At 38.9% G+C, this 15,458-nt stretch overlaps 1 protein-coding gene across 15 annotated transcripts in view; it reads right to left on the bottom strand.

Moving 5' to 3' along the window:
* MIER1 (MIER1 transcriptional regulator) overlaps positions 1-15,458 on the bottom strand; it is a 69,105-nt gene that overhangs the window by 16,839 nt on the left and 36,808 nt on the right. For all 15 annotated transcript variants that reach the window (XM_043875856.1, XM_043875853.1, XM_043875852.1 and 12 more), the window contains one exon: positions 964-1,115. In XM_043875856.1, the coding sequence (XP_043731791.1) occupies positions 964-1,115 (152 nt within the window). The remainder of the gene's footprint in view (positions 1-963; positions 1,116-15,458) is intronic.

Genomic DNA, 15,458 nt, shown 5'->3' on the forward strand with positions numbered 1-15,458 from the left:
TAGGAATTTAGAAATAAAAGGAAATCATCTTATAATAATCACAAGTCCTTTCTTTTTTTTAATGTTTCTATTCAAAGATAATTTTAAACAATCAGAAAAAAAAAGCATTGGTGAAAAAAGTAAAGTATCTAATGCTGTTATTTAGGTTCATGGTAGGCACTGTTCTACTAGGTAAAGAATTACATTATCCCAGATGAGTATTCCCAGCTTAATGATATCCACAGATTCTCTGGGATATGCAACAGACGTTCAAAAAGCCTAATAAAAAAATACATACAGGCAAAATATCAAAATTTCTACTGAGGCTAAAATACCAATGAGTGTTGTCAATACTACGTATATTATGCAGATTACAACCTCAGACTCCCTGCTGATGACATTTCAGAGCTTCCTCTACTTACAAGGGGTCCCAAAAAACCCATCCTAAGTTGAAAATATGTCAAGCTGAAAATGCACTTTATACACCTCACCTACTGAACATCGTCACTTCGCTGAGCCTACCTTAAATGTGCTTAAAACACATACTTGGCTTACAGCTGGGCAAAATCATCCAACACAAAGCCTGTATTATAATAAAGTGTTGACTATCTCACCTAATTTACTGAATACTGTACTGAAAGCGAAAAAGAATGGTGGTATGGATTCAGAATGGTTGTTTATCAGTTGTTTGCCCTTGTGACTGCATGACTGACTGGGAGGTATGGCTTTCTGCCACTGCCCACCATCACAAAAGATGTTCAACTCTAGCCCAGGCAAAGATCAAAATTCAAAGCATGATTTCTACTGAATGCATATTGCTTTCATACCAATTATAGAGTCAAAAAATTTTAGGCTGATCCTTTGTTAAGTCAGAGACCATCTGTATAGGAACACTGGTGGAGAGAAAAATACTGTGACAGCACTTATACATATATGTGGTTAATGTATTTTGGGAAAATTTTAAGTTATTTCTTATTCATGTACCTGTTCATTGTCTTTTATGTGAGATCCTTCAGGAATTGCTTCTACACCTTTCTCATCACCTGTTCTTCTAGATGCATCCTTAAGAAACACAATCACTTTGTCTTCTGGTAAGTATTCAGGGTCCCACAGGAGTTGATCATCATTTTCATATACTAAATTAGTAAAATATAATGTTAAAAATAATGCCAAAAATTCAGACAAGTTTTTGTTAACACATATTGAACAAATAACTCATACTTAGAGCCAAAATGCTGACAACTAAGAGGTAAAGCGTGGTCCAACTACCTGCTTGACTTTATTCTGAGGCAATATTTCTAAGTGATTTAAGCAATCTAGACAGACAGGTACCACTTTAAGCCCCTTTTAGATCTGGTCTGACTTACCAAATTCCAAGATCTCTTAGCTTGAACAGCACTGTGCTGTGCTGTGCTTGGTCACTCAGTTGTGTCTGACTCTTTGTGACCCCATGGACTGTAGCCCACCAGGCTCCTGTTCATGGGGATTCTCCAGGCAAGAATACTGGAGTGGGTTGCCATGGGCCTCTCCAGATCTTCCCAACCCAGGGATTGAACCCAGGTCTCCCGCTTGCAGGTGGATTCTTTACTGATTAAGCCACCAGAGAAGCACTTGAATAGCACTACCAACACTTAATTAGTAATATCTGTATGACCCTGGCAAGTTACTTTCCTTCTTTCTGCCTCATTTGTGAAACAGGGAAAACAATCCTATTAAACAAGATTTTAGGGATTTAAAACAATTGTGACACACTAAATAATGTCAAACTATAATTATGATTTCTGAATAGGGATGTCTAAAACAATGCTCACCAGATGTCAACACTGCTTATTTCCTGGTGGTGGGATTTGGGACAATTTTTTCTTACATCTTTGCACTTTTCCATGATGCTTGAAAACGTATTGTTTTAAGTGTAAATCATTTTCATAATAACAAAAGTCATTATTTAAAAAAAAAAAGCATTTAGGTTTCATGAGAATTTCCATTATAAAAAAACTTAAGGCCAAATTTCATCAAAATCTTTAAAGTGAGAGAGAAAAAAAAGAAGAAAAAAATTAAGTGACAGGAGTGGAAAAGAAACTAAGACAACAGCCTTGTGGATTCTACCTGACAGGGACACAAAAACATGAAATTAAGAAGGAACAGTCACAAGACAGACAAAACATCAAAAGTATGGCAACACAGGAGCAAAGGGGGAAAAACCCTTCAGAATATAACAGACTTTTAAAATTCTGTTAAACAAGCAGGATGAAGGATTTTTTTAATTAATTTAATTTTTATTGAAAGATAACTGCTTTATGCTTGCTCCTTGGAAGGAAAGTTATGACCAACCTAGACAACATATTAAAAAGCAGAGACATTACTTTGCCAACAAAGGTCTGTCGAGTTAAGGCTATGGTTTTTCCAGTAGTCATGTATGGATGCGAGAGTTGGACTATAAAGAAGGCTGAGTGCCGAAGAACTGATGCTTTTGAATTGTGGTGTTGGAGAAGACTCTTGAGAGTCCCATGGACTGCAAGGAGGTCCAACGAGTCCATCCTAAAGGAGATCAGTCCTGGGTATTCATTGGAGGGATTGATGTTGAAGCTGAAACTCCAATACTTTGGCCACCTGATGTGGAGAGCTGACTCATGTGAGAAGATCTTGATGCTGGGAAAGATTGAGGGCAGGAGGAGAAGGGGACAACAGATGATGAGATGGATGGATGGCATCACCGACTCAATGGACATGGGTTTGGGTGGACTCTGGGAGTTGGTGATGGGACAGGGAGGCCTGGCGTGCTGCAGTTTGTGGGGTCACAAAAGAGTTGGACACAACAGAGCGACTGAACTGCTTTACAGAATTTTCTCTCAAACCTCAACATGAATCAGCCATAGGTACACATATATCCCCTCCTTTTTGAACCTCCCTCCCATCTCCCATCCCATCCCACTCCTCTAGATTGATACAGAGCCCATTTGAGTATCCTCAGCCATATAGCAAATTCCTGTTGGCTATCTATTTTACATATGGTAATGTAAGTTTCCATGTTACTGGTTCCACACTTCTCACCCTCTCCTCCCCTCTCCCCATGTCCGTAAGTCTATTCTCTATGTCTGTTTCTCCATTGCTGCCCTGTAAATAAATTCTTCAGTACCATTTTTCTACATTCCGTATATATGCATTCAGTCAATTCAGTTCAGTCGCTCAGTCGTGTCCGACTCTTTGCGATCCCATGAATCACAGCATGCCAGGCATCGCTGTCCATCACAAACTCCCAGAGTTTACTCAAACTCATGCCCGTCGAGTTGGTGATGCCATCCACCCATCTCATCCTCTGTCATCCCCTTCTCCTCCTGCCCTCAATCCCTCCCAGCATCAGGGTCTTTTCCAATGAATCAACTCTTTGCATAAGGTGGCAGAAGTATTGGAGTGTCAGCTTCAACATCAGTCTTTCCAGTGAACACCCAGGACTAATCTCCTTTAGGATGGACTAGTTGGATCTCCTTGCAGTCCAAGGGACTCTCAAGAGTCTTCTCCAACACCGCAGTTCAAAAGCATCAATTCTTTGGTGCTCAGCTTTCTTCATCATCCAACTCTCACATTCATACATGACCACTGGAAAAACCATAGCCTTGACCAGATGGACCTTTGTTGGCAAAGTAATGTCTCTGCTTTTAAATATGCTGTCTAGGTTGGTCATAACTTTCCTTCCAAGGAGTAAGCGTCTTTTAATTTCATGGCTGCAATCACCATCTGCAGTGATTTTGGAGCCCAGAAAAATAAAGTCTGACACTGTTTCCACTGTTTCCCCATCTATTTGCCATGAAGTGATGGGACCAGATGCCATGATCTTAGTTTTCTGAATGTATATATGCATTAGAATATGATATTTATCTTTCTCTTTCTGACTCACTTCACTCTGTATCAAATAGGTTCTAGGTTCATCCACCTTCAGAACTGACTCAAATGCATTTCTTTTTAGGGCTGAGTAATATTTCATCCTGTACATTACCACTACTTCTTTATCCATTCATCTGTCAATGGACATCTTGGTTGCTTCCATTTTCTAGCTATTGTAAATAAACAGTGCTGCAATCAACAATGGGATACATGTGTCTTTTCCAATTTTGTTTGTTCATGGTATATGCCTAGGAGTGGGATTGCTGAGTCATATGGTGGTTTTATTCCTAGTTTTTTAAGGAATCTCCATATTATCTTCCATAGTTGTTGTATCAATTTACATTCCCACCAACAGTGCAAGAGCATTCCCTTTCCTTCACACCCTCTTCGGCATTTATTGTTTGTAGACTTTTCAAAGATGGCCATTCTGACCGGTGTGAGGTATCTCACTGTAGTTCTGATTTGCATTTCTCTAATGATGAGTGATGTTGAGCATCTTTTCATGTGTTTGTTAGCCATCTGTATGTCTTCTTTGGAGAAATGTCTGTTTAGGTCTTGTCCCCACTTTTTGATTGGGTTGTTTGTTTTTCTGGCATTGAGTTGTATGAACTGCTTGTATATTTTGGAAATTAATTCTTTGTCAGTTGTTTCATTTGCTATTATTTTCTCCCATTCTGATGGCCATCTTTTCACCTTGCTTATAGTTTCTTTTGCTGTGCAAAAGTTTTTAAGTTTAATCAGGTCCAACTTGTTTACTTTTGTTTTTATTTCTGTTACACTAGGAAGTGGGTCATAGAAGATCTTGCTTTGATTTATGTCATTGAGTGTTCTGCCTATGTTTTACTCTTAAAAGTTTTATAGTTTCTGGTCTTACATGTAAGTCTTTAATCCATTTTGAGTTTATCTATGTGTATGGTGTTAGGAAGTGTTACAATTTCATTCTTTTACATGAAGCTGTCCAGCTTTCCCAGTACCATTTATTGAAGAAGCTGTCTTTGATCAATTGTGTATTTTTGCCTCCTCTGTCAAAAATAAGGTTCCCATAGGTGCATGGGTTTATTTCTGGGCTTTCTATCTTGTCCCATTGGTCTGTTATTTTTGTTTTTGTGCCAGTGCCGTACTGTCTTGATGACTGTAGCTTTGTAGTATAATCTGAAGTCAGGAAGGTTGATTCCTCCAGCACCATTCTTCTTTCTCAAGACTGCTTTGACTATTCAGGATCTTTTGTGTTTCCATATGAATTGTGAAAATTTTTGTTGTAGTTCAGTGAAAAATGCCATTGGTAATTTGATAGGGATCACAATGAATCTGTAGATTGCATTTGGTAGTATAGTCATTTTCACAATATTGATTCTTCCTACCCAGGAACATGGGATATCTCTCCATCAGTTTATGTCATCTTTGATGTCTCTCATTAGTATCTTATAATTTTCTGTGTACATTTCTTTTGTCTCCTTAAGTAAGTTTATTCCTAGATATTTAATTCTTTTTGTTCCAATGGTGAATGGGATTGATTTCTTAATTTATCTTTCTGATTTTTCATTACTGGTATATAGAAATGCAAGTGATTTCTGTGTATTGATTTTGTATCCTGCAACTTTGCTAAATTCACTGATTAGCTCTACTAATTTTCTGATACTATCTTTAGGGTTTTCTACTTACAGTATCATATCACCTGCAAACAGTGAGAGCTTTACTTCTTCTTTTCCGATCTGGATTCCTTTTATTTCTTTTTCCTTCTCTGATTGCTGTAGCTAGGACTTCCAGAACTATGCTGAATAATGGACACCAGTGAAAGTGGACACCCTTGTCTTGTTCCTGATCATAGGCCAAATGCTTTAAAGTTTTTACCACTGAGAATAATGTTTGCTGTAGGCTTATCATATATGGCCTTTACTATGTTAAGGTAGGTTCTTCCTATGCCCATTTTTTGAAGAATTTTAATCATAAATGGGTGCTGAATTTTGTCAAATGCTTTTTCTGCATCTGTTGAGATGATCATATGGTTTTTATCTTTCAATTTGCTAATATGGTGTATCACACTGATTCATTTGCGCATACTGAAGAATCCTTGCATCCCTGGAATAACCCAACTTGATCATGGTGTATGAGCTTTTCAATGTGTTGCTGAATTCTGTTTGCTAAAATTTTGTTGAGGATTTTTGCATCTATGTTCATCAGTGACACTGGCCTGAAGTTTTCTTTTTTTGTGTTGTCTTTGTCTGGTTTTGGTATCAGGGTGATAGTGGCCTCACAGAATGAGTTTGGAAGCGTTCCTTCCTCTGCAATTTTTTGAAAGAGTATTAGAAAGAGAGGGATTAGCTCTTCTCTAAATGTTTGATACAATTCTCCTGTGAAGCCATCTGATTCTGGGCTTTTGTTTTTTGGGAGATTTTTGATCAGATTCAATTTCAGTGCTTGTAATTGGGTTGTTCATTAATTTCTGTTTCTTCCTGGTTTAGTCTCGGGAGATTGAACTTTTCTAAGAATCTGTCCATTTCTTCCTGGTTATCTATTTTATTGCCATATAGTTGTTCATAATAGTCTCTTATATCCTTTGTATTTCTGTGTTGTCTGCTATAACCTCTCCTTTTTCATTTCTAATTTTGTTGATTTGATTCTCTTCTCTTTCTTTTCTTGATGAGTCTGGCTAAAGGCTTGTCAATTTTACCTTCTCAAAGAACAAGCTTTTAGTTTTATTAATCTTTACTAATTGTCTCTTTCATTTCTTTTTCATTTATTTCTGCACAGATCTTTATTATTTCTTTCCTTCCACTAATTTCAGGTTTTTTTTTGTTCTTTTTCTGGTTATTTTAGGTGTAAAGTTAGGTTGTCTATTCAATGTTTTTCTTGTTTTTTGAGGTAGGATTGTATTGTTATAAACTTCACTCTTAGAACTGCTTTTGCTGTATCCCAGAGGTTTTGAGTTGTCATTTTTTCATTGTCATTTGTTTCTAGAAATTACTTGATTTCCCTTTTGATTTTTTCAGTAACCTGTTGGTTATTTAGAAATGTGTTGCTTAACCTCCATGTATTTGTATTTCTTACAGATTTTTTCTTGTAACTGATATCTAGTCTCATATTTCTGTGGTCGGAAAAGATGCTTGATACGATTTCAATTTTCTCAAATTTACTGAGGTTTGATTTGTTCCCTGAGATGTGGACTATCCTGGGGAATGTCCCATGTGCACTTGAGAAGAAGGTGTATTCTTCTGCGTTTGGATGGAATGTCCTGAAGATATCAATGAGATCCATCTCATCTAATGTATCACTTAAGACCTGTGTTTCCTTATTAATTTTCTGTCTTGATGATCTGTCCATTGGTGTGAGTGGGGTGTTAAAAGTCTCCTACTATTATTGTGTTAACTGTCAACTTCTCCTTTTATGTCTGTGTTTGTCTTATATATTGAGGTGCTCCTATGTTGTGTGCATAGGTATTTACAATTGTTATGTCTTCTTGGATCGATCCCTGGACCATTATGCAGTGTCCTTCCTATTACAAGTGTCCTCTTGTAATAGTCTTTATTTTAAGGTCTATTTTGTCTGATAGGAGGATTGCTACTTCAGCTTTCTTTTGCTTCTTATTTGCATGGAATATATTCTTCCATCCTCTCACTTTCAGTCTGTGTCTTGAGGTCTGAAGTGGGATTCTTGTAGACAGCATATATACGGGTCTTATTTTTATATCCATTCAGCCAGTCTGTCTTAGGGTTGGGGCATTTAATCCATTTACATTTAAATTAATTATTGATATATATGTTGCTATTGCCATTTTCTTAATTGCTTAGGGTTGACTTTATAGATCATTTTTCTTGTATTTCTTGACAATGTAAGTCCCTTTAACATTTATTGTTAAAGCTTGTCTGGTGGTACTGAATTCTCTTAACTTTTGGTGGTCTGAAAAACTATTTCTCCATTAATTCCGAATGAGACCCTTGCTCGATACAGTAATCTTGTTTGTAGATTTTCCCCTTTCAGTACGTTAAATACATCCTGCCATTCCCATCTGGCCTGCAGAGTTTCTGCAGAAATGTCAGCTGCTAAGCGTATGGGGTTTTCCTTGTATGTTACTTGTTGCTTCTCCCTTGCTACTTTTAAAATTCTTTCTTTTAGTTTTTGTTAGTTTGATTAGTATGTGTCTTGGCGTGTTTCTCCTTGGGTTTATCCTGTATGGGACTCTTTGTGCCTCTTGGACTTGACTGACTGTTTCCTTTTCCATGTTGGGGAAATTTTTAACTATAATCTCTTCAAAAATTTCCTCATACCCTTTCTTTTTCTCTTCTTCTGGGACCCCTATAATTGGAATGCTAGTGCGTTTGATATTGTCCCAGAGGTCTCCGAGACGATCCTTCGTTCTTTTCATTCTTTTTACTTTATTCTGCTCTTCAGAAGTTAGTTCCATCATTTTATCTTCCAGATCATTGATTTGTTCTTCTGCTTCAGACATTCGGCTATTGACTCCTTCTAGAGCATTACTGAGATTTACTAATTTCAGTAATTGTATTGTCTCTGTATGTTTATTCTTTAATTCTTCTGGGTCTCTGTTAATTGATTCTTGCATTTGCTTCACTTTGTTTTCAAGGTTTTTGATCTTTACTATGATTATTCTGAATTCTCAGGTAGTTTGCCTATTTCCTCATTTATTTTCACTTCTGTGTTTCTAGTTTGCTCCTTCATTTGTGCAGTCTTTCTCTGCATTTTCTTTCTTTTTTTTCTTTCTTCAAACTTATTGTTTGAGGTCTCCTTTCCCAAGGTGACTTCAAGGTAAATTTTTTCTTTCTTTTGGTTTCTGCCCTCTAAAGTTGGTCCAGTGGTTTGTGTAAGCTTAACAGGGTGAGATTTGTGCTGAGTTTTTGTTTGTTTGCTTTTCCTCTGATGGGCAAGGCTGAGTGAGGTGGTAATCCAGTCTTCTGATGATGAGGTTTGTATTTTTGTTTTGTTGTTTAGATGAGGTGTCCTGCACAGGTTGCTACTGGTGGTTGGGTGATGCTAGGTCCTGTATTCAAGTGCTTTCCTTTGTGTGAGTTCTCACTATGTGACATCCCTAGGGTTAATTCTCCAGTAGTCTAGGGCCTTGGAGTCAGTGCTCCCACTCCAAAGGCTCAGGACTTGATCTCTAGTCAGGAACAAAGATTTCACAAGTGGTTTGCCATGGCATTAACTGAGATTAAAACAAATATCCAAAAATGAGAGGCCAAAAATGAACCCCAGACAAATGGCAGTTACAAAATCAGGCAAATAATAATTTAAATAATGGAACATACATATACATATACATCCATGAGCAAAGTCAAAACAGTCCAACAAAAATAAAGTACAGTAGCTGGCCTGGCGAACAGAAAATCAAAAATTATATTTACCGGTTAAGAAAAAAACTAAAGCACAAACTGGAAAACAAAACTAAAGCAGGTGCTAAGTGGGGAATAAAGCAATGAAAATAACAGTAGGAAAAGCAAACAAAGGAATAAATGTAGAAAAAACAATATGTTTAAAACATTAAAATTAAAAAAGAGGAAAGAAAAAAAGGGGGGGGGAACTCCACAGAACTGCAGAAGCCCAATGTAGAGGCAGAGGTTTATAACAATAAAAAATGTTTTTTTTATGTGACTGAGGAAAAAAAAAAGCTCAAAAGTTTAATTAGATTTCCTAGTGCCAATGAAATAAAAAACTACAACGGGGGGGGGGGGGCGGGTAGAAAAAAAGAATCTATAGAACAAGTCAAAACATAAGAATAACAAATGTTTTTCTTGAGTCACTGCTGTCAGAGTCCTTTCCCTCACTGGAAGTCACTGTCCACTCACCTCCCTAGGATGCCCTCTGACACTGCTGATCTCTGACCTGCTGTGGGGGCAGTTCAGATTCTTATCTGGTCCTACTCCTGTGTGTTCTTGCCTCCAATGCCCACAGCTAACAGGACTAGTGTGTTTTATTTTGTGGGCACTCTCAATGACCTTTTACATATTCCACAGACACAGAGTCTGGCCAGTTGATCGTGTGGATTTAATCTGCAGCTTGTACAGCTGGTGGGAAGGTTTTGGGTGTTCTTCCTTAGCACACTGCCCCTGGGTTTCAATTGTGGTTTTATTTCCACCTCTGGATGTGGATCATCCCCTGGGGTTTGCTCCTGAGACTGCCCTGGAGGACTTGGGTTTGCCCCTGTGAGGGCCAGGTGTGGGGGTGGTGCAGCTTCTTGGGTCATAGGGGTTCTGGCAGCACCAGGTACTCAGGGGAGTTGGCGGCTAGGGCAGCAGGAAATACAGGGCTCTAGAAGAGTATGGCAACCAGTATTGGCCAATACGCTACAGAATTCTTGCCTCGAGAACCCCCCTCCCTGACAGAGAAGCCTGGCAGGCCAGAGTCTACAGGGTCGCAAAGAGTCAGACACTACCGAAGTGACCCTGTGAGCACAGACCAAGACTTTTTTGCCTATGGCAGCTCTGCCCCAGTGAGAGTTGAGTGTGAAGGTGACGCAGCTGCTTGGCTTGCGGGAACTCTAGCGGCGCCAAGTTGTGAGGGACACTGACTGCTTCCGCCACAGGCGTTATGGCCTTATCAGTCTTTTTTCGAGCCTCTTGCAGCTGGCAATCAGAAGGCCTCTTTGGCCAGTCTTTCTCTGTAGCTCTGCCCATTCAGGCACTTACAGAGCTCCCTTGCCTGGGGTCCTTCTCTACTGTTCAGAGTGTCAGGCACATAGAGGGCCCCCTGGCTGGGGTCCTGCTCTGCACTTCAGTGCATCAGGTGTTTGTTGGGTCAGCCTCTCTATTGTTCAGCTGCAAATGCTAGCAGTGTGCGGAGAGAGAGGCTATGGCTCCAGCCCCTACACATGACTCAGCAGTATCACCTTGCTTCCACGGCTGCCCGGCTTTCCTCCACAGGCATCTCCCACCACAATCTCCTCCCTCACATCCCCTAGATCTGTTCTCTCCACAGTCAACAGCAGACCTTGCCCTGGGATTGCTCCACAATCCCTAAACTCCAGGTCCCAGTCACTGCATCATCCACGAGACCTGCGTCCCTGTCTGGGGTTTGTATGGCTGTGGCAAGGACTGTCTGATTCTCATTCCATTTAGGCTGCCACAGATCAGCTGTTTCACTCTCAGCCTTAAATTTTTCTCCTCTGACTCAGACAACTGCCCCAGTGTGGGGATCAGACCACTGCTTCAGTTCCTCCACCTGTTGAGGGCAGGTCCAGTCCTACTAACACTTCCATTTCTCCCCCTAGTTACTTCATCCTACCAAGTTTTTGGTGGCTCTATATATTCTTTTCCTCTGGTCAGGTACTCCTGTCCTGAGTTCTGCATGCAATTCTATGTCTGAAGGTGTATTCCTAAATGTATCCATGGAGAGAGATGTACCGCACATCCACCTGCTCCTCCGCCATCTTGTTCTCCCCAGGGTGAAGATTTTAAAAGTGCACTGGATTTACTAATGAAGAGGTGAACCTTTAAAAAACTGTTTCTGTGCAGAAATGGAGGGCAAAGCCACACTGGAGAGGACTGAGGAAGAAACAGGTGGTGAAGCAGCAGAAACCTCTTTTGAAAAAAAGACCCACTATGAGGGAGGAAGGCAAAGTAAGTAGCTAGAGAAGAAGCATAGCTGAAGAACTTTTTGGGTTTGTTTGTTGGTGTTTAAAGATAGGAGATGTGAGTGCATGCTAAGTTACTTCAATTGTGTCTGACTCTTTGTGATCCTATGGACTGTAGCCTGCCAGGCTCCTCTGTCCATGGGATTCTCCCAGCAAGAATACTGGAGTGGGCTGCCATGCCCTCCTCCAGGGGATCTTCCCGACCCAGAGATCAAGCCCCTGTCTTTCTGCAGCTCCTGCATTGCAGGCGGATCCTTAACTGATGAATCACCAGGGAAGCCCAAGATAGGAGACATAACCACTTAGATGCCAATAGAAAGGAGCCAGCTAGAGAAAAGACTTTGAATTTAAGAGTCAAAGGATAGCTAACAGTGTCAAACTTCCTTGTTTGACACATACCAGGAACTGTGTTAAGTGTTTTCTTATCAATTACCTTATCCCTGCCCACTCCCCTGTCACTACACACAAACAGTTCAAAATATTATACTCTTGTTTCCCAAAAGAGTACAGATCAAAAGACAATCTCTAGAAATTTTTCCTTAGTAAACTGCATCCTTTTTCTAACCCACTGGTATAATCCTACTAAAACTCTCTAAACTGTAAATACAATAAACTCCCATGATCATGATAAAGGAAATTTGATATACTGCTATTGACTTCTGGGCTCTGTTCAGCCTGTTTCCATACTACAGCCCATATGTTCTTGGGCCGAGAGTGGGAGATGGACAGCGCCTTTCAATGAAACCCTGACTCAGGAAGAAGACAATGGAGGGTGGGTCCCTGAGTCCCCAGTGTTCTTCCAGATACTCCCACATTGGGCCTATGAAACAAACACACGCTACCTGAGAGATACTTCTGGAGTCAATCTGGAAGTCCCAAGTCACACGTTACAAACACATAGTTATTTAAACTGAGTATACAGACATGGCTCAGACAGTAGAGAAACTGCCTGAAATACAGAAGACCTACATTCGATCCCTGGGTCAGGAAGATCCCCTGAAGAAGGGAATGGCTACCCATTTCAGTATTTTTGCCTAGAGAATTCCATGGACAAGACGCCTGGCAGGCTATAGTCCATGGGATCACAAAGAGTCAGACATGACTGCAATTGAACATGCATGCACCTCAGCCAGACAGGATAACCCTGAGAATATGATACTTAAAGCTACACAATTACTATATATTAAAAACGACAATGATTCCTGGTTCAGGAAGATTCCATGTGCCACAGAGCAACTAAGCCTGTGTGCCACAACTACTGAGCCTGTGTTCTAGAGCCCAGGAACCACAAATACTGAAGCCCGTGTGCCCTAGAGTCCGTGCTGCACAACAAGAGAAGTCACCACAATGAGAAGGCCGTGCACCCCAATCTACCGCAAGTAGAGAAAAGCCCATGCAGCTACAAAGACCCAGCACAGCCAAAAATAAAAATATAAAATTGTCAAAAAAGTTTTTTTTAAACGACACAGTTGAGAACAGCTAGAATACTCAGAGAATAAACCACACTGCCTTAATTGGTTCCAGAGGTAGATGGATTATTTGGCAGTTAAGTTTATATTCTAAATAAAATATGACTTTTGACTATGCTCTAAATAGAACAGGAAACACAGTTGATATTTATTAAATGTCTATTGAAGAATGACTAAATGCCAAGAGAAACTCGACTTCCATGATAAAACACAAGAAAATACGGAGGAATGATCTCTATAAATATGACATTAACCTCTATAAATGTAACAGCAATAAAAAGAAAAATACTCCATTATAAATAATTAGTATAACTTCATGAACACGCTGGATTTTGAAAGATCCCCATCACTGAAATGTAACAGCATCTTCTGAAACTACTTCATTCTAATGAATTACCAAATTTAAATATTAGAACTTCTAAAAAGCAATCATAAGTTTATCTACCTTATATTACTGAAAAATAATTTACAAGTGATTAGGTGAAAGAGTTCAGAAGGCAAGAGTTCACAAAATATATTAACACAGGTTAATTGGGGAAGTGCTTCTTGTGGCATTTTAAAGTGTGTCAGATGGGCAAAATGAATTCAAAATAATTTAACGAAGTTCATTATGTGTGTGTTGGGGGTAAGAAAGGGAAAGACTAATGCAGAAAACTGCAAAACTACTACCACAAAATCATAAACTTTGACAATCTGGGAAATTCCTAGTGACTACAAATAAATATGAATAAATAAATGAATTTATTAACCTCTGGTTTCTGTGTCAATACATTTTAATGCTCAAGTAAAAATTCTACCTAATCAATATATTATGAGGATGAAATGCTAAAACATAATTAGTAAGATGTAATAATGTGGTTCACCACAGAAATTTCCACATTCTTAAAAGGTCACACTGTGATTAATGACATGAATTTTAAGTTGTCTGAGCTTTTCCTACGTGTAGATTAATGCAACTGCCTGTTTCAACACTAAGGGTATGACATATAAATGACACATATATGACTTGTGACTATGCTCTAAATAGAACAGGAAACACAAGGGTAATATATGTGTTCATTTTTCGTAAGTGACTTAAGAATCAATAATTTGTCTAATGTTCACTAGAAACAACAATTCACACAATCCTCTGCTAGTGCTGAGTAATTTTACTCTAAAACTTACATCATGCAAGCATGAAAATTTGCAAATACCTTATTTCTTTGACTTTTTTCCCTAAGTAGCCCATCTAATTCTCAACTAATCTAGTAAAGGGTTCTCAGTTTTAGCATTACTGACACCTTTGGCCAGAGTACTCTTAGTTTGGGGAAAGGGGTCCTGTGCTTTTTAAGATGTTTACCAAGCATCTGAATTATTTAGAATTATCTCAAAGATACAGCATTTACTCAGTTTTTAACATGGGAGAAACGACCATGGTTTTCATATGCCCAGCAAACTTTTTTGCGAATTAAACCCTTTTCACACAGTCTGAGCAGGGCTGACACTGTACCCCGGAGCCCAATGAAGAGATAAATGAGCCAGAGTACTCACTCATCTCTTGGGTCACAGTAATTACTTCTGGTTGGATAAGATTCAAGCTGAGTCAATAGAAGCTCTCTCCAGGACTTTTGCTGGAGCAAAGCGGGATGGGGATGTTCTCATTTTTCCTGCTTCCTGACTAGGATCGTGAAAAGTGTTAAGTCATGAGCTCCCAGGAGCCATCCTACCTTGTCTGACAATAAAGGAAAGAACATTATAAAAAGCCCTAAATCCAGTTTTATTTGAAGACAGATTAGCTAGAACTTCCCAGTAAAGCAATCAAGTAAATTCTTTTTTGCTAAAGCTAACTGAACTCAGTTTAAACTTTGTCACCTGCAAGCAAAAGAGCATAAATGGATATCTTCTGAAAATCTGAATAATAAAACCTAAACATAAGGGTAAGATTAGTGATTTACTGGATTTATTGGATCATGATAATGATTTAATGATATTTATCAAGCATTTTCTCTGTGCCAAACAGTGTGCCCCTAAGTGCGACACATAACAACATCACATGTAACTCCTGAGAAAAAGCTCTATAAATACTTGCTATTTTATAAATGAGAAAAAGCAGCAGTTAAGTAATCCGTCCAAGGCCAAATGCCTAGATAGCCTCAAGTTCACTGACTCCATATAAGTTCTGTTAACATTATTCTGCAACCATCGAGTAACTCAAATATTTACTAAGTGTCTGTTTTAGATCACTCGAGGTATACTAAGGATACAAAGCTGAATAAACAAATGATTATAATATACTCTGTTCACTATAAATGATCATTTACATAAATTTAAGAGAAAAGCTTTATCAATATCTCTTCAGGATAGGGTTTCCTTAAAGCAATGAAAAATTCTAATCAATCTGCCAAAGAACTTCTTACTGTGTGGATACCAAGAGATCTTAAAGTCTTGTGACTCATATCAAAATCACCCAAACTAACTGCTCACTCTTGAATGTGCTCACCAAATCAATGAAACATACAAAACTTTTTCTATAAGGAAAAAAGGCTCTAGTCAGCACTGTCCCT

Source organism: Cervus elaphus, chromosome 20 (assembly GCF_910594005.1).
Source record: "Cervus elaphus chromosome 20, mCerEla1.1, whole genome shotgun sequence".
Classification (NCBI taxonomy): domain Eukaryota; kingdom Metazoa; phylum Chordata; class Mammalia; order Artiodactyla; family Cervidae; genus Cervus; species Cervus elaphus.